General features: G+C 38.0%; 1 protein-coding gene across 1 annotated transcript in view; it reads right to left on the reverse strand.

Moving 5' to 3' along the window:
- Positions 1–25,883, reverse strand: part of LOC139131328 (protein furry homolog-like) — a 105,538-nt gene that overhangs the window by 23,768 nt on the left and 55,887 nt on the right. The window contains 29 exon segments of the mRNA XM_070697337.1: positions 466–633; positions 1,026–1,223; positions 1,867–1,977; positions 2,360–2,583; positions 6,971–7,229; positions 7,752–7,850; positions 8,239–8,449; positions 8,908–9,136; positions 9,757–9,942; positions 10,542–10,642; positions 11,012–11,347; positions 12,126–12,381; positions 12,384–12,423; positions 12,708–12,845; positions 13,494–13,750; positions 14,289–14,554; positions 15,256–15,413; positions 15,971–16,081; positions 16,686–16,843; positions 17,353–17,525; positions 19,505–19,654; positions 20,355–20,531; positions 21,078–21,245; positions 21,565–21,842; positions 22,370–22,459; positions 22,940–23,107; positions 23,661–23,853; positions 24,677–24,817; positions 25,445–25,749. Of these exon segments, the coding sequence (XP_070553438.1) occupies positions 466–633; positions 1,026–1,223; positions 1,867–1,977; positions 2,360–2,583; positions 6,971–7,229; positions 7,752–7,850; positions 8,239–8,449; positions 8,908–9,136; positions 9,757–9,942; positions 10,542–10,642; positions 11,012–11,347; positions 12,126–12,381; positions 12,384–12,423; positions 12,708–12,845; positions 13,494–13,750; positions 14,289–14,554; positions 15,256–15,413; positions 15,971–16,081; positions 16,686–16,843; positions 17,353–17,525; positions 19,505–19,654; positions 20,355–20,531; positions 21,078–21,245; positions 21,565–21,842; positions 22,370–22,459; positions 22,940–23,107; positions 23,661–23,853; positions 24,677–24,817; positions 25,445–25,749 (5,349 nt within the window).

Consider the following 25,883-nt stretch of genomic DNA (forward strand, 5'->3'; position numbering starts at 1 on the left):
CACTTTTTAGGAATATATAAAATCTACTTGCAAATTATGAATGTGGTGAACGCATGTGGTGAATCCGTAGAACCTAGAGAAACTCCACTACAATTGTTGTCCTTGAGCAGAATATGCCTCCGGTAAAAATGTTTTAATTAACTCTCAAAATCTTAAAAATTGCTTGATGAGTTACAGATTGCATGGGCAAGTTTTGAAAGATCTTGAGAAAATATTTTTTCTACAAATTGGTTGAATTAAGGAATGGTAGCAATTCAGGATAGTCACTATCTGCAAAGCTTATTTCCTTCTCTAATCCAAAAATTAGCACGGTGACCAAACTTTGATTATGAGAGAGAATGCTTGACAATGCTCCTAAGCAAAGTAGGAGCAAAGGTTTAACTTTATTATCTGAGGTCAAGTTTACCCTGTACAAGAATCATACCTTTTCCCATCAAGCAATTCAGACACAAACAGACCACTTACCTCTACTAGAAAGGTGAGCATGGCAATGCTGAGCTGTTGGAATGCATCATGTACATATTTGCATACTGCATACGTCCACGACTGACGATCTTTGCAGTAGGTGCGTTTACTGTACATGTCCATTACTGTGGCTAGTGAATCAAGCTTAGGGTACTTTTCAGCACAAACCTGCATGGCAGAAAAAAAAGCAGGAAAAAAAGAAAGTTAAAATCATAAATATAACTAAAATATCAATAAAAGGCAAAGTCTCACTTGTTTACATTTGCCTCAACCTACATGTACATATACCTTTTTAAACTTATTCTCTTCACAACAATCATGATTTATTCCAAAGAATTTGATACATGTGAAAATTGAAATATTTTTGTAGGATCAAATTTTATCTCGGGCAACTTTAAACAGTACTTTTTACTATCCAGCTTTGATCTTTTTAACTGCACAGTATTCCTTGGACTGGGTCTTCTTTATAATGTTTCAAAACAGAATGATAAATTTGACCGACAGAGAATTCATGGCTTAAAAAAAGTGTGTTCTTTCAATAATCTACAGACAGTTCTCACCCGTGCTATGCTTTCAGCACACTCTTTGCTGAAGTTGTCCGGATTTTCAAAGTGTTCCGCAAGGTTTGGAAGCAGTGCAATGATGTTCATGGGAAACCCAGCAACACCTGTTGGGTCAACCACTGGCAGTGATGTAAATAGGGTCAGTTTGGCAACCAGCTGTAGGGTCTGATCACTGGTCACCTGGGAGGTGAAACCCTGAAATACAGACAAGGCAAGATCAATGTGTGTCTTGTGTGGTATTTGTAGGTATTAACATTATGCTCTTATAGATGATCATGGTCATTTGGGATCATTTCTACTAATTATCATTTTCTACTAATTTCAGAGTAGCATGAATGCTATCTGGATAGTGGATCTGGGAACGCTCTTCTGACACACCCTTCAGAATAATCACCTGATACTAATGAGGTCTACTTCATCTTATGGTCATCCAAAATGGCATTGGTGGATCTGTAAAACAACCTGACTAATCTATCCATGAAACTGTTCATCAATACCAGTTTATTTTTTAGTTACTGAACATGACACAACTTTCCTACCCCCCACCCCCCCCCCCGCACACACACACACACACACTTTCACATTCATGCAGCATATGATGTTGGCACAGGCACATTAGTGCTCTTACTACAGTGCCTACATGATGGAAAAGAGCAAACATTCAAAGAAACACAACAAGAGAAACTGTCGTATACTCAGAGTTTTGAGAAACCTACTAGGCAGACAGCATAAAGAGAATCAATGTTATGTTAAAAATAAAGTCAAAAAGAGTTACTCATGTAAAGCCAAAATGTCATAAAGTCTTGATGTTGCTAATCTTCAAAACAATTGACCATACCTTAAGAAGGAGGGCTTGTAGACCTGGGTATTCATCCCATTTCAACTCTGTAAATACTCTATTAATTTTCTCTCTACTTTCTGTCCTATCAAGATTCAGATGTGTCAGCAGCTGAAAACAGATATAAAGCAAAATAAGTGCCAATACTTAACAAAAATGGATGCTTGGCGATGCCAGACATATCTTAAAAAGTTACCTTACAAACTCATCCAACGGTGACTTTTGAACTAGATCTTCCTCAAGAATGAACTTGCCCTGGCTTTGCTCAAGACTGAACTTGTAACCCTGAACTCACCAATGAATAACCCAGACCTTTCCCTTCCCTAGCATTGACCCTGTGACCCTGAACTCACAGGAGTGTGATACTTTGTTCCCTACACTGCCAAAGTGAAGGTCATCATGACCTATCCCTAGGGTGACCTAGGACCCATAATCTGCTCATATGTATTTCCTTGATCGTTCTGTTCCCACAGGTTGACCTTGTGACCCTCACCTTATCCAGGAGTCTCATTGCCAACAGGAACTCATACTCATAATCAGATTCCAGCATAGAGACGGAAATCCAGAAAATCTGTGCCAGCAAACCAAGCCGATCGTCAAGAAGATTCTGATCGCCAAGGTGCTTCAGCGACTGTGCACTGCGTGATCTTGCCATGGGCTTCCTTCCATCGATCTCACCAACTGTAGAACAACGGGTCCTCGCCTCAATTCTGTGCTCTGCAAAACATGACATTGACATTGACACTGAGTCACAGCCTAGTGTTGTGTTGGCATTTACTCATTTCATCCTGATTTTTAACACTTGTATATTTAACGGAGATGTCTTTTTTCTAGATTTGTTCTGTATTTCCAACTTAGCATCTCTGATAACACCTTCACGTAGATTTAAAAGCCATATGAATAATTAAATTATTACTATTAACACAGAGATGATGACCTTAAAATGGATATAACTGGCATATCTAAACATCTGCTCTGCTGCACACACTTGTTAAGGTTAAGATATGACTCAGTAACACCCCTTGCATCTGCAGGAAGTTTCGTTTCAACTTCCCTGCGCACTGGTCGGTTCGGTTTAATATTTGACAACTCTTTTACTTTCTTAACCACTACTTTCCCATCCAATAGCCAACAAGGAGATTGTCAGAAATGTGATTATCATTGGGAATCGTTTTAAAGAAAACAGAAATGTGCAGATAAACCCGAGAAAGAAATCAGACACCTCGACTTCCATCAACACCAGTTTACTCAAAAGTTTTGACAGAATTACATATTGATGGATTGATTCCATGTTGGAGAAACTACATTAGTACATTTAAAGTACAAAACAAATTAGTACATTTAAGTAACAAAAATATAAACATAATATTTTTGTAACATTTTTAATGTATAAAAAGTATTTAAATTGAGAACATGCAGTTTGTTGAATTTAGTACAGAGATAACAAGAAAATTTCAAGATTACTAGATGAGATGTTATAAGGGGTGGTTACAGTACAGAAACCTTTGAGACACTGTATGTTATAACAACCTTCTTTTAAACATGTACAGTGCAAGACAAAGTGTTGTGTTAGTTTATGTCCAGTGTTTTGTATTTCTGTCTTCATGGCACATTTCACTGGTGGTAAAGTCAGAAGAGCATCACTCTGGAATAGACACAGCATCAACTTCTCTTTCACATGTTTTTTGTACCACTTTTAATTTTTCATCCAACATATCGGTACATTGCAAATACATGAATTGATTTACATATGTCAGAGTTCAACTGACATAAAAAACAAACATGGAACACAAATGGTAAAGAAGAATGCAGTAAGGATGGAAATCACATCACAGCATCAATGATTTTTTTCCTTTTTTTGGTCAACAAGCGACCTAGCGGCCGATATAGCTCCGCTGTGTTTATGTAGAGATAACTATTTTGACACATGTTGATGAAGAAGGTGGAAATCTTTGATAGCTCAATGCAGTGGCCAGAAAAAAGTGGCTAAAATAGCTGCAAAAATACACAATTGAAGATTTCATCATACTTTGAATATATCACATCGGATCATCCCTAAGAACATGTCAACCAAAGCTATCTGATGAGTAGTTTTTTGAGAATAAAATTTTCTGACCAAAAATGGCAACAATTGCCCCCAAAAATAAAAATTTCAGATTTCATCATAATTTCAAAAGATCAAATTTAGTTCATCTATAGAAACCTGTATACCAAATTTCAAAGCTGTTAGACTAGTACTTTTTGAGAAACACATTTTTTGACCAAAAATGGAAAAAATTGCCCCAAAAATTCAAAATTGCAGATTTCATCATAATTTCAATAAATATCATTAAGGTGATCTGTAGGAACCTGTATACCAAATTGCAAAGCTATCAGATGAGTAGTTTTGGAAATACACATTTTTTGACCAAAAGTGGCAAAAATTGCCCCAAAAATACAAAATTGCAGATTTCAGCATAATTTCAATAAATATCATTTAGTTCATCTGTAGGAACCTGTATACCAAGTTTCAAAGCTATCAGATGAGTAGTTTTGGAAATACACATTTTTTGACCAAAAATGGCAAAAATTGCCCCAAAAATACAAAATTACAGATTTCATCAGAAATTCAATACATATTACTTAGTTCATCTATAGAAACCTGTATACCAAATTTCAAAACTATCAGACCAGTACTTTTTGAGAAATACATTTTTTGACCAAAAATGGCAAAAATTGCCTTAAAAATGCAAATTTGCATATTTCTGCACAATTTGAACAAATCTGAAATAGATCATCCCTAGGGACATATGTACCAAATATCAAAGCTATCTGACTGGTAGTTTTGAAGAAGAAGATTTTTAAAGATTTTTTTTACCAAAAATGACAAAAATTGCCTTAAAAATACAAATATGCAAATTTCACCACGATTTGAACAAATCTGACTGAAGTCACCCTAAGTAAACTGCATATTAAATTTCAAAGCAATCGGACAAGCGGTTTCAGTGAAGAAGATTTTTTTTACCAAAAACACCAAAAAATGCCCCAAAAATACAAATATGCAAATTTCACCACGATTTGAACAAACTTAAGTGAGGTCACCCCAAGTGAACTGCATATAAAATTTCAAAGCAATTGGACTTGCAGTTTCAGAGGAGAAGGCAATTGTTGACGGACGACGACGACGGACGACGACGACGACGACGACGGACGACGACGGACGACGACGGAAAATCAACCTATTTGATAAGCTCCGCGTCGCTGACAGCAGAGCTAAAAGGAGCAAAATAATAGTACCGTATATGGGGCTGTTGTGAACATTGACTTTTAAGGTGTACGCAACTTATTTCTATAGTTAACATGGGTCATTATCATACATGAGATGAAATATTGTGAAAACATGATGAAATATTTTTGCCATTCCTTGGAACACTTATTGCAGTTTGCATTTACCTCATGTTCTGCATTATAAATCAAGAATTGTGATATTTACACTCAGGAAACATGAAGAGATGTTTGCCAAACTTTAACACAAGTAAAACAGTTTATACAATGAGATTTTTGTAGCCAAGATGAACGGCCTACATACAATGACAGATGCACATAATAGCCAATGAAATATTTGATCAAACACACTAAAGTTCCAATGTATTTAGCTGAGCAGCTGATAATGTTGTGATGTTCCAGTGAAGTTATATACATATCAGTATTGCTAATAACAAGGTACAAAGCAGTTAATTTAACCTTTTGAGTGCCAAAGTAAATTTTTGTCGCCTCTATAAAATGTAAAGCAGACGATTTTTTTCTCAGATCCACACAATTTATTTCAGGATTTTCCCACAATTTTGATCAAAAACTGTAGCTAATGAAAAGTTATGTCCTTTTGGTTCATAATTATCAAAAACTTCACGGAAAAATAAATGAAAATTGGTAAAATGTTGCACTAAGATTTTGGTGGGAATAATTATAGCACTCAAAAGGTTAATACATGTACAGTCCCAACTACATGGTTCATCACGCTGGAAGATAACAACATCTCTTATTGTTTTCCCTAAATACAGTGGAACTTTGGTGTACCATCTATAATCGCACTGGCTGCAACTGTGAAGGTAAAAACATGATGATAACGTACATGCAGAGAACATTACAATACTCGGCAACCTTTTCCACCCCTAGTGCTTCTGGGCATTACAATCACAGGTAACACAGTTCAACAAAAAGAAATGACCACCAATTTACCACCAGCCTTTGGAATAGCCCCAGTGATTTGAATCGGGGAGGGGCTGTCTATAGCAAAGTTGGGGTAAAATTTATTGAAACACCACACAGTACAATAAATTACCCACATGCTGTTCGATTTGTACCAACGACGTTAGTTTTCTTATAACTTTTTCAGTTCTGTATAAAAGCAATAATGTGAATCTCACAATAATTGATTATTATATTTATTAAAGTACGTTGAAATATTGTAGTATAAATTTCAAAGAAACAATTAAATAACCATAAAAGTCACATTCTTCAGGTACTGCAAATGTCCAGTTTTGGGAAGCAAGTTATTACCACTGAAGGGGTCATTCTCTGAAAATAGTTAGCATGTAAATTTCTTTTGTCTTTTCTTTTTGGAAAAAATCAATATCCTTTTGTTTCATAAAACAGGTGCAACTAGTCTCCCTACTTTCCATCACTTTATTCTGTATGGCTGAGGACACAATCAGTGAAAAATTTACAAAAATCCTTACTCTTCTCTCAATCAAGCACAATTTCTTAATCCTTTAAAATGGGAATTGAGAAGAAAGGTGTTTTTAAAGTACGTTCTCAGAATTTTTACAAGTGGTCCAGGAATTTGTCTACACATGGGAGACATGGTAGACTTCACAGGGGAATCTACGTTGGTACAAATCGTGATGTATTGTGGAAATCTCTAGTACTGTGCACCATCTCTGATAATCTTTTGTTCTTGTTTCAAATGGCACTGGATTGGTAGAATGGTGAGGAGGTTTCAGCTTGATATTTTTAGTATTTTTGAGTATTTTTGGCTATAGTATGGATCAAGTGGCTGAATCAGACGAGGGTGGAAAAGGATTATGTTAGTACAGAAGAGAGATAGACAGAGGGTGGTTAGTACCTGTTATCAGTTTATCAGCAGATGAAGGTGATGATGGTAGAGAGAGTCTAGCAACAGACACCGACTGACTTCTCTTTGGACCCAGGTACATACCGCTAGCCAAACTCATTATGTTACCGGTACTCTTGCGGAAGGCAATTTTGCTGGAAGAGAACTCGGGCAGTGGTTTGAATGCGTCTTTCATCTCGCTGGTCACTATCTCCGGAGCCAGAAGGTCAACTGCAGCTTCCAGGGTCAGCATTATTTCCATGACGTAACCCTGTAAAGGCACGGTGATATGTCAGGACTCAGTAAACCTCTGTTGCCTTTTCATTACCTGACTCTGGCATATTCCATTTGTCTCCAGAGGTATGGTTCAACGCATTTTCTTAGTAAGACGAAGGGTTTGCGAGTCATTGAATCAATTCTGTTAGTTTTGATAAACTATATTGCTATATGTGAATGAATGACCAAATTATCAATGCATCTAATGCATTCTTAGTTTGTATTTTAAACTTCAAAAAGCACACGAACTTTCCATTGTTGTTGTGGTTCAGAGAAACAAACAGCAGATAGGACACTCTATCATCCGAAGATATCGGTGAGAGCATACTGCGACTATGAAAAGACAACTTCACCCTGTGACAAGGCTTTTGCATTCAAAGTATTTGTGACTCAAAGGATATTCAGCAATTGACTGATGTGCTGGAACTTGCCACAGATTTTCTGGATGCCGATCTCAACTGGCACACAATTACCTATGAGAAAACTTGATACATAGGTACACAATGAAGGGACCCACCTGTGTGTCTTCTCCTTGCTCGGCGACTGTTTCAACCAACCTGGACAGGATATCAGACAACCATCTTGCAGACAGTGGGATACCAAGAGATCGGAAAACCTGTTCATATCATAGACAACATACATATGTATAAAGATGTAATTTGGGCAGATCATTTACTTTATCATAGGTTTTATAGTTCACTCTAAACTTGGAAACTATAATATCGAGTGTGAATAATTCTTAGCTAATATTAATTACCACCCAATTAATCAATGGCACATTCTCTCAAAAGGACCGTTTCATGTTGTTGTCTCTTTAGTTAATTTTGATATAAGAAGGGTATTTTACAAGAGACTGAGTCTTTTATGACTTCAGAAACTTAATTTTTTTTGGTGTAACTATCATTAGGTGCATTGCTATCTCTTAAGGATAACTACGGCACGCAGAGCTAGAGATCTAGAGATGGCTATATGTACATGCCTGGGAATGCTGTTTGAATACCTACCTGGAATGATCTACCAGCATAGTGCCTGGAAGAGCACGAGAGAGCCAGATGAAGCGCCACCTGTGCCCATCTCTGTTCCACCTGTTTTCCTGGCAGTGAATCCCGGAATATCCTCACTACGTGTTTCAGGAATGACTCCAGCTGTTCAGCACTCTTGATGGAAAACACCTTGGAAGTGATGTCCTCATAGCACCATAAGGGTCGACTCTTCCTGTTATGTGGGAGATCAAAACATATGCACCACATTCAGTACTGACATATTAATGATATCCACCAACATAAATAATATTAATAAAATTGATTTTTTTTCAAGAATACATCAGGGAATGCACAGCGTTGGTAAATGTTTGATCTGAATATTCTGTGGTGCTAAACCCCCGTCTGATTCAAATTTTTTTAAGTATAATACTTGAAGTTACTTGATAACTGATTTAAATGATAGTTACATTTTATATCTCTAGACATAGACTGCACTACCTACCAAGAAACAAATGTTGAAAACATGATTGTTTTATTTACTTCAAGGTTATTCTCTCTTTCTAAACACAATTCAAACATTTTTGCTGTTTTTTGGACACCCAATTTAATGAATAGCGCTATGGAAAGGCACACGTTGCATCTCTCAACACAGATTTCACTGCGAGCATATTCAAAGTTTCACAACTATACCTTGTGACAAGGAACTCAATCAAGGCTTTGGAGCTCTCTTTGAGACTGGTCAGACTCTCCACGTCAATGTGTACAGTTCTGACTGGTGATGTCGGTACAACTGTGGCGTTGCTGCTCACGGAGGATGTGGTGGATGCCCCACTCAGAGTGGTTGTACTACCAGTGAGGTTCAATTCATGCTCTTGGGCTTCCGGTGAGGGCTCTCCATCCTGGCTGGTCACTTTGTCACCTGTTGCGCAATACACAACATGTAAGTTGCACAGTCCATGCTAATTTGCATATCACCATACATGGTGAGTAAAGAGGCAGGTAAGCCATGTTTACTGACAGAATTTCAGTCAAATTACAAATTTACAGTAGTACACCTCTTTGTGCACCCAACCCCTCTGAAAATCAACCATTGACTGCTATAGATACAGGTATCAGAGATTCAATTCCTTTTAAACTATTGTTACCTACTGTTCTCAGAACATTTCTGTACATTGACTTTGAAGGATAGGTTCTTTGCAGAACATTACTCCACTATCTGGCATAGGGGGTGTGGGAAGGGGCTGGGAGGGAGACAATGAATGTGTTGCTTGTCATGTTTATGAGAATTCCGTGGATGTATATAGGTATGTACCAACACAGTGATTGAAACACAACTCTTAAAATACAAAACTGAGCTTTGGATTTTAAAAAAATGCAAGGAAATGAAAGTAAACATTATGTGAGCCATTTTAACTACACTCAAGTATGAGACATGATTGCCTAACAAAGCTTTCGAATCAGTATGCGACTGACTATGTATTTCACCTGAGAGAAGCAGCTAAGATTTTTACAAATCACTTTCAAGAAGTCATTTCTTACCTGTGAAATTGTATGCCTTCTTTGGTACTGGTGGCTCACTGAGAGCACAGAGGCCACTGACCGTCTTGTTGGCCAGTAGCATTTTGGCCACATAGGCGTGATTTCCATGTGCAGAGAGCACAACAAGCAGGTTTACCAGTAGTTTCTTACAGTGTTCATGTACAAGTGACCTGGAGTGGTCAAAACCTGTGAAAGTGAACAAAAAGGATCTCCTTTTCAAACTCAGACAACTTGGAAAATCAACCGGCTGATAAAAATAGTGTCACTGAAACCAGTAATTTGTAACAACTTAGGAAATGTGGCCATAGAATAATAGCACAGTTTTTTATTGTATGGTAACTTTCAACCCTGTCATCACCATGGTTTAGCCCAAACCTATTAATATCAATGGTGATTGTGGACCTGTTTACAGGGAATTGGGGGTGATTAGGCTAAATTTGTTGCAACAAGCACTTAGCGTGATATTAACTACTCATTCTATGTTGTTTACAGTGGTCATAATGTTCAGAAAGTTGAGCTTTAAAACACAGTTACAGATAGATAGTTCAGCAGGAGCTAACTATGACAGCTGGACTCTGGGAAAGGTGTCAGTTGATAAGAAGTTGCTGTATTTGAGTAAATTCATGTAAACTGATCTTTAGAATTTACTTTCTTGTCAACACATACCAACATCTTTGATTATATAGATACATTTTGCAGAAGAGAATAACACAGTTGACCAGCACCGTATGATAGAAATGGCACCACTGAACAAAACAAGGCTGTCAGTGTTTTCACTCACTTACCAATGAACAGTACGTGGAGTAGCTGTGGCAGGACAGAAGTCCAGTCGATCTCTAACCTTTCTGTTACAAGCTCTGTCATCAAGATCAAAGCCAGGTTACATCTGTAAAAAGGGACAAAAGACGAGACAATAATGAGCAACAGATGAGGATATATGATGTGTGACTCTCTTCCACAACAACTCAACTTTTATGTAACTTGGACATAAAAAGTAAAATTTAAGACTTTGGGAAATTTTAACAGGAAGAGAAATTAACCAAAAAGCCATGAAACACAGTCCAAATCACTGTCTGTTAGTTTCAAATAACGTTTGTTGCCGAATAATTAAGTTTCTATGTTTAACAAGATCATATATCAGCAAAATGATATATTTTGTGTTTTTCTGTTGATGTGTTTGGAGCTGAATGCAATGCTCAGTTTCCACACCCCAGGTTTGAGTGAGATGTACTTTAAAATATCTCCTTTGTTTTACCTGTACAGGATCCCTGCTGGGGCAGTATGGCTGTTTCCATTATCTGCGATGTAGTCAGCCAAGGGTGCATAGTAAACATTCTCTGGCATGGGCAGTGGCTGCGCCTGTGGAGAAACTCCTTGCATTTCCAGATTGTACCTCCAGAGGGCGAACACATCCTTGGGCAGGTCCCCCTGGGACTCTTCGGCCTCTGCTTCGGATTTATCAATGCTGGATGTCCTGCTGTGTGGGTCCAGTGGGCTGGAATCTTCGGCGCTGCCCATCTGGTCTGCCATCAGGGAACTGGTCAGGGAGTATGAGCTCTGTTGTGATAGGCTGGATTCCGCTCTTGGCAAACTATTCATAGGAGGAAAAGAACGGCAAGAAGTCTTCATGACAATTGCATAGAAACATAAACTTAATACATATGTTCTATAATACAGGAAAAAGGTGTGTTGTTAAAATCAGGTATACTTCAGAAGTAATTACCTCAGAATCTCCTGTTTAATGATACAGGTATTGTTGGAATAAGATAATCCATCTGTGAGATGGTAAATTAATATTTCTAAATCAATTTTCATCTGTCTGCATTCACACACGTGAGATCTAGTGTAGAGCATGACATAGCATTTTAACACAACATCTTTATACATTAGTTTCCAATCATTGCTGCCTTTGTCAATGATACTTTCTTCAAGGTCCTTATGCTCAAAGTCACTCAAAATTCAAAGACTTTCAAGGATTTTTCAGCAACTTTCAAGGACTCTTTGAGATAGAAAAATATCATTTTCCAGTTATCAGTTTTACAACATATCATTTGACATATATTTCCTAATTTTTGAAAACCATGGGTGGCTTATCAATTTTCCAGGGCTTGCCAGGACTCAATTCCATTTATAGGGACTTTTCAAGCACATTTCAGGAAGGCTTTAAAATTCAAGGACTTTTAAGGACCATATGGACCCCTAATCCTCAAATATCCACCCCTCAGGCTCTGCTTCCTTTGAACATTGCAAACATTGCAAAGCGATTGAAAATAGCTTCAAATTCCCGGTTTTCTCTGAAAGAATGAGTGCTCACCACTTGTTCCCCCACTAGATACATAATACAGTGGAAACTTGCAAAGCACACAAACCTTTCCTGCACTGATGCACTGAAGGTAGAATGAATCTCAGAACTCTCTGCCACACTACCCATCTCCCCTTTGCTTTCCCGTTCATATTTCTCCAGCACAGAGCTGACACTGCTGGTCTCCGTCGGTGATATCGGGTCTTCCTCTTCATCCTTCTTGGGGACATACAATTTGAAGAACGGAGGCTCTTCCAGCTTCTCGACCGTAGAGTTGACGATCTCTGCTGACATGAGTTCATGCAGCATTTCCTCCAGTAGTGATTTGGTTTGGCTTTACCAATGTATGTGATGATTCGTTTCACCTGGTTTGATATGAGAACACAAAAACAATATTTCACTAGAACACTTCAAGAAAACAAATCTTATATTTAAATTATCTTTTTGCAGACACGAAGGTGAAGCTACCTTGTAACAAAAATTTGCATGAAATCAGGAACTTTTTTGTCAATGACTATTATCACCCACACTTTTCACTTCCAAAACATTTTTGAGGACACCAGGTCATCTGATAGTCACATGACTTAAAAGCACCAATCACAAATGACATGGTAGCCAGTTGTAAGGGTGGACTATTTACACTACTTACATATGGCAGTACATCTGGATTAGAGGGTATTCCAGCCATCATCATGAGATAGTTCAGGATAACTTTGAGATTTGATGACCAGCAGACACACAATGATGCCCACAGTTTCTCCAATTCCATGGGGTGTTCATCACCATACTGAAAGAAGATGAAGAGAAGGGGTGTAAGGGGTGTTATTCATGTGGTGTACATAAAACTTCACAATCAAACCAACGTCATCTAATAGCTACAATCACAGGTACTTGCACATCATTTTTTATAGATAGATTGTACAAACAATGAAGCCAAGGAATATCAGCCTGAAAATGTTAACCAAACTGGAACATGCAGCTTTACGTATTTTTTTCCCTTTTTTTCAAATCTACTTTAGACTCATTCATTTTATTTACTTCACAGTAAACGAAGGTTCCACCATCTTATTTTCGTGAAAATCAAAACTTAAATTTCGATTTAGTTAACATAGGTATGATGACCATCTCAAATTTCAAATATCGGTAAATTTTGCCCGTAATTCAATTCTCTCATCCTAAACTTTACACAGGGATTCTTTATTTTTATTCTTGATTATGAAAGAAAATGCTTCTGCAAGCTGAAGTTTCTTTGAACGAATTATGATCAAAGACTTAAAATTTCACATTCGCGATGCATGTCACTGGATTCTGGGTTAATACAGAATGTGTATGCCCATCATTGTGATGTATTTTATCTCAAGGTTAAGGACATATAGCAAAACACGAGAGCCACATAATGAGAGTTATTTTCTTTGCAACGTACTAGGCTACTCACCTCTGCTGTAACATAGAACAAATTATTAAGTACAATATTGGTAGCTTCCTGTGAACCCCATCCTTCTCCTCTCAGGGGACACTTTTCAGACTCTAAATTGCATAGGTCTTTCTCTTCTGTGGTGGTGACATCCTTGGTGGACACGCTGTTTGGTCCATTGTTGTCCACAAGTTCAATGTTGGACAGCCAGGGCAGTAGGCATTCTAGGATCTGTTGTCTGACATGCTGTGGTGCCGTTTCAAATCTTTCTGTCATTTCTGATGGAAGAGAGGAGATGTGAACGATCAGTGTTTTCTGCTTGGCTTAAAGGAAGTTATTAAAGGCAAGGCTACATCCTATTTTTCATTGCTTTCAGTAATTTCTGTGATGTCAAAAACCTATAATTAGGCCGAACACAATAAGCTAATTTCTGATCTTGTGTCTTCAACTGGAAAGTGATTTGTACATTTTGGTCCATTTTAGTCACCGATGAATGCTCCAAGTTGCGTTGTTTTACCATCCAGTATATGAACTCAAGAATGGATGGAGTGAATGTGAGATATGTAAAGCACTTAATGTGAGAAAGAACAGGTAAGTTATTTATCCATTGAACAAAACAAAAGACTTGCAAAAACTGAAATGCATTTTTATTTATTGTGCCTGTATAAGAAGTTTGCATTAACTATATTTATCAAACAAGTGGTGTGAGAGCTTCAAAAATGACTTCTTCATTCATTTTCATCTTATCAGCTGAACGTATTTAAAGTCACACAGGCAACTCTATGAATAAATGCTATTTTTATGTCCATGCCGTACCTGAAAACACCGCAATGGTCAACTCTGGGTGCAGTTTGGCCAGCTCCTCTGATAACACAGTGTGTGTTTTGCCGTAAGTTGATGACATAGTCAGAGCATTACGACTGGACTGACTGAGTGGAGATGCTACGCCATCTTCGTGTCCAAAGAATCTCTGGTCCAACACCTGCATCAGCCTGAGGGCAGTGTCTCTGATTTCCTTACAGGGGTCAGCTGTCTTGACCAGCGTCACACACAGCATGGGGATCAACTCACATGGGTATTCCCTGGAAATCACAAAAACAGATGTACAACATGCTTACAATATCATCCAACCACGGTGCCAATTTTGAATAATGCCACAGTTCTCTTATTAATATGTAAAAATGCATAACCATGAGAAATGTTTTGCAAGGCTTCACAGAATTGCTTGACATATAAAAAAAAGAAAACAACTTTGGGACAACCAGTATTACATTGTAAGTATGTCATTGGGTATGTCTACTTTCTGCCATTTCAAATCACACCCTTTCCAACATCACCATTAACGTTTTGTAATGAAAGCAAAATGAACCTCATGTAATTCTGTATTACACTTAACCCTTTACTGTGAAATTTTGGTTTAACCCGATGGTTTGTCATGGCATTCCTAGACCTTCACAGAGGAAAAAATCTGGTGAAAAGATGATACACAGATTTGAATCAAATGTTCTGCATGTGCATTCACACATGTAAATACAACACATGAATGAGCTGTTGGAAACATCGCCTCCTTCATTTCGGTACCATTAGACACACAGTGACACAACATTGATTAAGACTATCATTGGGAAAAGCCCAAGTCACCTTATCGGAAGAGTGTCCTTTATGGATAGATGAAAATCTTTTGCACTTGAGGTATTTGTCTAAAAATACAATATGTCTAATAGACATTGTTTTTTCCCATCAGAAGTGTCAAAAGGGAAGGGTTACGTTGAATTTCACTCACTTTTTATTGAGTACTGTAGCAAATGCTTGAAAGCAACCATCAGATATCTGTTTGCTGGTACCAGTGTAACACCTGTCCACTGCCCAGCACAGCGCTGTGGGGAATTCAGGGTTGTTCTGTAGAAGCAGGACTGCAGATTCTTTTCCTAGTTGGTAAACCTACAAGAAAACAAAATTCGTTGAAAGTCACCGATACACTGGTGAACAATTTAGTGTCAGGTGGAATTACTCCATGGTATAAAATAGTGTCACATGTTAAGTGGACAAAGAGAAGAAGACTAAAGAACAGGTTACTTACGAAACAGACACAATTCATTCAAATTATGTAAAATAACTAGTGTTTAGCCTTTGTAGCTGTATCTCCCAAATTACATGATTGAATACAAATGATTACTCTGTATCCATATTCTATATTTCTCAAGTAAAAGACAAATTGGTCGAGAACTTGATATGCCTGTCTCAAACAGATCATATAATCATCAAAATATACTCTTTTGCACCAATTCATGCTTTTTTCAGTCTTTTTACGTGTAAAGAAAGTGATTTCCTTTCGTATTTGAAGTGACCAAGGTATTTTACCAAAACTCAAACCCGTTCTGGACTGCAAATTGAAACACAGTTAACGTGAACTGTGGAAGCACTTCAAGGAATACAACAGAAAATTCTGAAGTTAATTTTGAAGTTGCATACTCGTAACACTTGAGGACTACACATACCTTTGGGTCTGAACAATTCAGCAGACCATCTAGCCAGTTGTAAAGATAACCCTCTTGACAGATGGCATTGTTATCAAAGACAGGTCCACACACCAGTAGTGCAGCCATTGCCTACACGGAGTAGAAATCCATATTATTTCAAACATTTTCAAATCTGGGGATTTTTTACTGTTGTTCATATACCAAAGAGATCAAATACAGTTCATAGCATGCTCAAATAAAAATCTTAATGCCTTCAAGACAGTTATACTGGTTGAGTACTGAAACAGCAGTCCCTAACTGCAAAGCCATTGTGAAAGTATCTGATACAATGATACAAAGTTAATCCTTTTTTCACCAAGTTCAGTTTGTTCAAAGTGGCTTCCTTTTATGAAAGTACACCCTAATAATGGTTCTACTCTGGAATAAAAAGGACGTACCATGTTCCACAAATTTAATACACACGAGAGATCTCATGGTGGTGGTACTAACAAACTCATGTGTACAAACACACAGGGGAAAACTTGTATTTCTATGTGAGTTCACACACCTGGTTTTGTTTGTACCGTGGTCCATCTGAATTTGGGGTTTGACAAATTGAACTGTACCGTCACACAAGAATGAGGAGTACCAGTTGATACAGATCCTTAACGACCACTATGGAACACGAATAAATTATGAATCACACAACATAGATATTTACTGATAAAGGACAATTTTTTCATGATAATCATACCTGCAAGGCTGACCATTCCAGCTGGTTACTCTGCTCTTGATAACTGATGCTTTTGTCCAGAGAGTTGTACAGAACACCAAATCTACGACACCAGTTAGCACACAGGAAAAACAGACTGTACCTGACGTCTTGCTTCAGCAAATTACTGCGATTCTCAACTGTGTGGGGAAAAACAGAGGAAGAGAAGAGCTGAAATATAGCAAGCAACGAGCACTGTGTCATGGATACAATTTAATTGTAGCCTTGCAATATTATTTTGATGGTGCAAGCAATAAAAAGTGACTATGCATATAGCACAGTCACTTTGATGGCATTCAAAATTCAACAAGAAATAAATAAAGCATAATCATGTTCACCATGCCTACACATCAAATTAGGAATAATGACAAAATACCAACAGTAAATCAGGTCACAAATATAAAAATCACTGCTGAATAAATGTGTGTCGGCTTATGATGAAACCTTTAACCGCCAACTTCAAGGAAAATATTTTTCCAGAAAGGATATATCCTCCCATGGGAAGACATATTCATATTCACACAGGTGACATCAAGACAACCTTTAAATGTAACAACTGCTATGTGGGACACAAAGCCACATTTTAAGCTGTGACAAAGCTCTGGCAAAAACATGCTCTCACATCGAGTAAGCATTCGGATACTCCTACCTGGCACACTTCTTATAAGTTTTCTGATGAATCCACTGAAGTGCAGCCTGATATCATTGAGAGTTGGCGTTTCCTTATCGCCTTCACTGTCCAACACTAGCCTGGTGCCCTCAATGAAATCCACAAAAATCCCCGTCAGGCTGCCTGTCTCCTTGTCTATGATACCGCAATAGCTGTGAAACAATAAATCACAGTTCAAGATCTGCACCTTCAAATCATCACTTCGCATTGGGAAAGAGCTATCCATATATTTAGGACAGTTCTTTCCCTCAGACAAAAGATAATAATTGGCCTCTCACAGAATAATTTCTAGCTCAAGCAATCTGATTGTCCGTACAGTTTGCAGATATCAGATTACACATAGCATTGATATTATCGTGACAATCACATTCAGCAATTTACTGGTTTCTAACCTTGACTGATGTTGCTAGACGTTGGCATGCAATTAGAATAACCCTTTCACCACCATGGTTTGAACCTATCAAACTGTTTTCTATGGCAAAATTGGACCTCTAGAGACAGAAATGGGGGTGAAAGGGTTAAAATCCCATGCAGACACTCATCACAGGCCACATTAGTACATCCCCATTGTTTTACAGTGGTTTGCTTTGAAGCATTGGCATTAGACGAACTAGACATATTGTCTAAATCGAGGTGTTGCCAACACTGTTTGGTGCAATTAACAGCTAAGCGGTAACATGAGTCGATAATAAAAACTCAACTCTGCAAAAGTTGAAACATTGTCTAGCAGGCTGTCAGACATAAACAACACCATCACAAATGTCCAAGCACTGTCAAAGTCGTATCACTTTCTTTCAGGTGCAGTTGTTTTGGCTACATCTGACCTCCTGCAAGACAATGTTTCAACTTTTGCAAAGTTGATTTCACTTTGATCGACTTGAATTACTGCTCAGCTGATAATTACACCTGACAGTGTTGGCAACACTTCAATTTAGACAATATGTCTACTTCGGATAATGCTTATGCTTCAAAGCAAACCACAGTAAATCAGACAGGTTGACGTTGGAGGCGCAAGGTTTAACTTGGGATCTGGTGTACATGATTCTTTTTCAGTGAAATGGACCAATACACAACCTGCATTGTTATCAAGAAATGCGCAGCCTGCAACCACTGGGACAGAACATAAATAAGCTTTTCTGTTTTTTAGCCTGTGCAACATACTGTATCACTCTATAATAGTGAACACACACCAGAGAGCCAAAAAGATAAGTCATTATTGATAGAAAAATAGGTACAACTTCCACCGATGACCATGTTTGGGTTTTCAATCATTGAACAAAACCATCAAAAGCAATACTATGCGCATAAATTGTGAGGCAAATATTGTAAAAACTCTGGTGGACTATAGACACCTACTAGTAAAAGCAAAAAGAAATATTTTCAATTCCCTTAAAAATGTATTGTTGCATTATTTTTGACGGGAACTAAAAGTCGACAGCCTTAAGCAACCTGCTATTATCTATTGGTTCTGAACAACAATAATTACATGTTTCTCACACATAAGATATAGATTGTGTCAGGATGTAAGTTTACATGAAAACGACAGATTTCTTTGAAATGTACCACTTTCATAAAAAGTGGCTGACCTTTGTCAAATTGACCTGCCTGTTTCCTGAAGTACTTACAAAAGCAGAATTACCCTTTATTGCTATTGACAAAATGGATGGAACACTGTTCTTGTAGACAAGCACACTTCTCTCCCTGCTGCAAGATTGCAAAATGCTGTGCATGTCAGACCACAGCTTAATCTCAAAAATTTACTGAATGCATGAAAGCCCTGCATGGCCATTGTCACCCAACTTCAAATTGTTGGACACAACACGTTTTGCCAAATTCAAAATCTGAAATACTTGACATTTTTTTTCTTGGCTTTATCCACCTCAATACATAAAATAGGGTGAAACTTGATTGCTAGTTATTGGTACACTTTTTTTGCCTGCCATGATCACCAGCAAGAAATGAGCTTTTCTTGCGTATGAAAGTTTAAATGCCAGTCATTCGATGATGGGAACTGACATTACCTATTTTTATAAGCACAATGAGAGAAAAGCGAAAATCTCATTTGATAGATGAGAGCCCCCTTACTATATATAATAAAGAGGCCGTGTAAAAACAAAAATTTGTACTCCACCTTTCTCTGAAAACACCATGCTCAGCCAACAGGTCAAAGACATGAACTAGCTGCACTCTCAAGGCTTCCCGTTTCTTCTTCCGTCTCAGGTTTTCCTGTTTCCTTTCGATTGCTTCCTTGATGAATGGGGTCATTTCATCCACCAAGTCCCTACAACGTTGAAAAATAAAATTGCAGTTGTGAAGTTATGCAGGAACACTTGCTTTGATACTCATATGAAGGGAGATAAATTACCTAAAGAGTTTGGGGAAAGAAAGACAAATCATAACTTTGAAAGGAAGCTGCAATTTTCAATGGCAGATCTACGCAAACTTTGGCATCTTACACAACATTTTACTCAATGTAAGTTCCAGTATATTTTATTTATATTATTTTTTCAACAAGGAAATATCAGTTTCACGTTAAATCAAATTATTAAAAGGTCAATTGCAAGAAAGTTGTAAATCTTAGCGACGGTATAATACAGTTATTAAATACGAAAGCTTGTGTGCCATGAATAAAAATGTAAATCATATGAAATTTTTGAATTCAATGTTGATATGCATCATTTTTGTGACATGATTTCATCAGATGTATTCTCAACAGATATAGCAGATGATATATAAACCTTTGGAAACTTTAGTATTCATGGCACGTAGGATTATGGTTTGCAGTAGTTGAAAAAGCAGTGTAAATGTACCAGATAAACAAACTAAAATACTGTTGAGGACAAATTTTCATAAAGAGTACTAAAGAAAAGCACAATGCTTTAACTTTTGACAGTAATACTAATGAACACCGAGTGAAAATGAAAACACAGTGTTTACATTTTCTATTCAATATATAACAAACGCAGGGAGCGGATACTGACTTGAATGCGTGAGGTCCTGTCCATCCTAGTCCTTCAACAACAGCGTCTCTGACCTCGGCGTTGTCGCATCTCAGCAGCGGGACCATCAATTTGAACAAACTGCCTGCTTTGTCCGTGGTAGCGTTGATGGAAACCTTGGATTCTGCCTTCTCCGAGGGCATGCTCTCTGTTGAAGCACTGATCGAATTGAGATGAAAAAGAGATAGGCCGTGGTGAGAGAGTTCACAAATTACAGTCTACCCTGGTAAGTTTGGATACTGATCTGTTCAAATCCTGCTGACAACAGGATTTTGTCAAATGTCTTCCTTTCACGAGACAGAGAGATTGAAACTGACACACACAGACGGTTTCCTGCCTATTTTTATTCAACACAGATTTGTATAACTAGTTATTCTTGTCATTTTGAATTACCTTACAGAGAACATTTCACTGGTTTTGTATTTTATTTCAACTTTCATGTTTCACACACATAAGCAGCGATGTAATCTTTGTATATCGGAAAAGCTGCACATAATCAATGCTGACAATTATTGACACAGCATCGAGTTACTTTAACATCTACTTATTACTGTCTAAATTTTTCGGCATGAATTCTCAAACCTGGTACAACTGAAAGAACTAGACAGCCAAACTTTACAGGCAGAGGAAGGACAAAAACGTACTGACAGATTTCAGTTTCCAGCCACAGTGAGTCAACGAGCGGTTGTGTCGTGTTCAACTTACGTGAGAATGTCTGGTGAGACTGGTCTGATGGGAATGCCTGAACTAGATGGAGCACAGCTGCATGCAAACACTAGATAGTTCTTCCAAAGGGCTATGTTGGCATCATCAGTGTTCGGCACTTTCTTTGTCCCCCGTAGTGATGGCCTTGTAGTGCTCTCTGCCTGATTGCTGAAAATCAAAAAGTGTCATGAACATTACAACTTTTTCTTCATATTTCATAAAGTTGACAAATTTCCCTGGGGTTATAACGGTTGTAAACAGATTGACGAAACCAGGAGTCAAACATGATTATATTTACGTAAGAACCTGTCATATCATCAAATACTTTCTTTTTTGATGAAGTGACTCACATAAATCAAAATAAATACAGCATGTATTTACCAGGAGTCTAAATTACCACATACACATGGGCATTATCACATACACACAGACACACACATAAACTGAGGAGCACATCCCTTCGTTTCAAGCCTTACAGATCACTTACTTTGGATCAATGTGTCCCTGTAACTGAGAGAGCCTGGTGAACACTGCTGGCCAGGCATGGCTGACTGCAGAGGGACTATAGTGTGGTAGATGGTCATTGCTGAGAAAGCCCGCCAGACACCACAGCCAGGCTTCAAAATTCACAGCTCCACTCATGGTGTTCACCGATTTCCCATAGCTGTCATTCAGCGTGTTGCCGTAATCACTGCCCGACCAGACGGTCAGCGAACGCTCTATGACCCATTGTAAGTCAATGACTGGGGTGGAAACAAATATCGTCTGAAAGTGAACGCACAAAAAAAGCGAAGATTGATATCAGTGATCAATTATATGTCAATAACTTATTGAAAGTGGAAAAGCAGAGTCTGTGAGCGAATGTAGAAAGAGAGCACGGTGTCAGTTTCAGTTTGACAGCAACTGTATAGCAAAAAAAAAATTGCACAAATTACTTCGATCGCATCTTACAGAAGTGAGTGATCTCGAGTTCATCAATGAACATGAACAGTGAAGATTATAACAGGAATGACGTTTATGAAATAAGATACAGCACACCTTTCCTCAATAAGTTTTCTCCAATGAATAAGCCTCTCTCATTGAGACTGACTATCACTTCATTACCCGGTAACAAAAACTGAGGAATATAACATTGAATCTTGAATCTTCTGAAGAATATCTTACACAAGTATTTATGGAGAAATATCACAAATTTTGGAAACTCACAAGTGAACAGCAAAATCCCGACAGAATTTATTAAAGTATGCAAATGACGGTTACAGACAAAAGACTACTTTAACAATTCGTCTTACCTTTTCAGAAGGTGGTAAATAGTGAAGTAAATTTTCCACAACAGTTGGACATGCTCTGTCAATAACATCAATCACTGCGTCATCATCAACCTGTCAAAAATAATAATTGAAATATTTTGCTCGTTTTCTTTTTTAAGTGTCGAACAATTCTTTGAGACAATGCCACTATAATAATAACCAACAATTCTCAAAAGTGCACAGTGATCTAGACATCTGAAAACCACACAATGTCACATGAATGGTGAATCCTTAGAACTAAAGCCTTTCTTCATGCATAGGACGTGGCAAGTCTGCAATACTGATGACTGCCCCCACACTGTCACAGCAAAAGTCTTTCATTCCTTTTGTTTTCTAGTTACTCATCACATCTGGCCTTCAGATTGAAGACTGTTACAATACTTTCAAAACAATACAAAGGTTCAATGCACTGTGTTTCTATTATGTGGACGTCCCTTTGGACAAGAAACCAGTCGCATGTGTACATGCAGCCATTTTTTTCCTTTGTCTTTGGAGAGATTTGTTTCGACAGGTATGATACAGCTCTTGCGTAACTGGCATGAGGTGACTTACCTTTGAATATCCAAGGGCACTGAACAAAGCCCTGCACTCCTTGAGAATAAGTACACCTAGTTTTCTGGTGACTGGTCTGACGCTGCACAGCATCACAAGGGCAAATCCTTCTACAAAATTGATGATGTTTGCGTGTGGGCTTCTGTCATAGCTCATCCTGGACAGCTCCTGTAACGATATGTGGGGCAGAACTTATTTGAAAATTTGCACAGATGACATTTCAACAATCTGTACAACAACAAGAATTTTGGAGTGCCATTTGAACATCAACTGGTGAAAATGGCACAACCATCAGTGTAACTAAATATTTCATTGACAAAACCATAAACTGGTGTAATACATGTGTTCCAGATATTTAACAACAGACACAACTACCTTTCCATAATTCTCTTCTTCAATAAACGTAATTTCAACTAACTGATTGACCCCATAAACTTACAACACAACAATACACAATCACAGCCAGTGAGTCACAAAGTGTTATAGAACATTGAAATCACATATTTAATTTTTTGCTGAGATAGTTTACTGAGTTGACGGTAAAAATTGTCACACTGGGATACTGGCAATATTTTGTTTGATTCTGAACAGTTTAAGAAAACACAGATAAGTGAAATTCAAAATATATACTGAGGACAAAATTAAATTGGTGAGGTTACAACAAGTCTGTTGTGGTTACACAACACTGCCAGTTACACAAAATACTCAAGAGTTCACCGACCTTTTCATCTTTGCTCTGCACAGCGCTCCTCCACTGTGTCAACAGCTGCACTAACATTCTGAGGGCGCTGTCCAAAAGCACTGCAAAAGTGTCCTGAACTTCCTTCAGAATGAAATGCACAAAACACTGCAGGACGTCCTCTCTCCAGTCTGCCAAATCCAACATAACATTTTGCAGGGAAGTAAATGCCAATCTGGGGATATTGAAAAAACAATGCACAGTTACCAACAGAGGAAAAATAGTAAAAAAATCACCGACTTATCCAGAAATTCTTATAATGAGGTGCTTGCTGACCTACGTGTACACATCCCTAGACTACGTATTGAATTTTTCATTATCTAAGTTTGTTCTGAAAATTCTCTTAAATGTATCATGCAATGCTGATGAGTAACATTCCTGTCCAAAATCTTGACAAAACAATTGCCAAACCTGGAAATTCACAGGTGCAAAATTTCTGACAAGTTAACTTGATGGCTAGACAGAGAGTACAGTGTAATTAACTATCCTGACCTAATCACAATGGTTTAACCCTGATATTTTCAATTCGGAGGCTATATTAATACACTTGTCACACAGAATAACAGGTTACAGGACCACCAACTGGCTAGCAGCTGACACAATTTGAAATGAAACACCAGGTGCAGGATACATCCTTAATTTGCCTACCAAGAAAGGGACTAACAGATACTTGCTTGCCCTCAGACTCTGTACAGTCACTGTGCCTGGTGACATTAGCTTTCAAACCAAAGCACTAGTCACGAATTGGAAGATTGAGTTAAATTCCCAGGAACAAGTGACCGTACCTTTCTGCTCATTCTCAGGTGAAACAATTACTCATGATTACCTATGTGAAATGTTCAATGTACTCGGATTAAAACGGCAATTGAGCTGGTACCCCTAATGATGTTTACAACATGGGCAGTACAATCACGTCGCATCTACAGTATCTTCCATGGGCACATACAAATGCACACATTCATATCATGCATAGAGTCTGGAGACAAGTGCTAGCTTACCCTCTGAGCTCTTCATCCATATGTACAGTAAGTCTACAGAGTAAATCCAGTAGGTCCTGCCTACTCATTCCCTCAGGTACAATTCTTGGTATGGCAGCAACACAGGTACGGAACAGATCTATCTTTGGTTTCCTTTCATTCCTAGAATACAGAGTGATAAAATACACACATATGAGAAAATTACTGGTGCACAACGACTCAACTTCGCATTTTTCATGTTCAAATGTAACATTTCATTGCCCATCTTGCTACATTCAGAGCTGAGATGATGAGATATTTCTTTCAGTATCCTCAAAGTGAAATTAGTTTTTTAGTATAGAAAACAACTAGAAATGGATAAAAAAAAACAATGACGATAAAAAATTACAGGTTATTCCACACTTTCTGCCTTTAATCACTGTCCCTCATGTGGAGGGACTGTGCTTTAACCCTTTCACCACCATGGTTTGTCCCAAATCCATTGTTTTCTATGGTAAAGTTGGACCTGTATACAGGGAACTGGGGGTGAAAGGGTTAATATTTGCAGTTTCTTGCAGAAACTTACATCTGGTATTAAAGTGCAACGACAAATCTTTGCCTTGCTATACAATTTTGGCGCACATTTTGCTTTCCAGCAAACGAGGTGACATAAGTGCCAAATTTTTCTTCCCCCCCTCCCCTACCACGCAAAATGTTTGACTTAATGAAATACAATTAATTACAGCTTGGAACAAAGTGGGCTTTGTTTCTCTGTGGAACTCCTGAGTTTTGTATAAGTCCTTCACTTACGTCATGAGATCCTCTGGTTCTTTATTCATACACTGAGAGTTTGTCATCATCATAGCCCGTCCAACCTGCATGTCAACAGATCTCAGAATGTTATCCAGTGCCCTTCTCACGTTCAAATAGTACTGTGCAATCCCAATGGACTTGGCTGCCTCTTCCGTGAGCTGCTTGTTCAGGAAAGTTTTCTTCACGCGGAGGGTGTTGCCGGATGGCAGCACACTTGTGGTGGAGGGCATCGGTGGCTCTCCGTCTTTCTGCTGCAGGCTGTCCGCAATGACTAAGAAGGCTCTCAATGCTATGTTCATCCTCTGTGGAATTGAACAAAAACAAATTTGGTTGCTAAATCTTACCTCACTGGATATCCATCAGAAAAGATGAATAAAGAGTTCAGTTGATATATGCATACTCTTGATCAAAAGCTACATGGAAAACATCCTTTCAC

The sequence above is a fragment of the Ptychodera flava genome, chromosome 4 (genome assembly GCF_041260155.1).
Source record: "Ptychodera flava strain L36383 chromosome 4, AS_Pfla_20210202, whole genome shotgun sequence".
In the NCBI taxonomy this organism is placed as follows: Eukaryota; Metazoa; Hemichordata; class Enteropneusta; family Ptychoderidae; genus Ptychodera; species Ptychodera flava.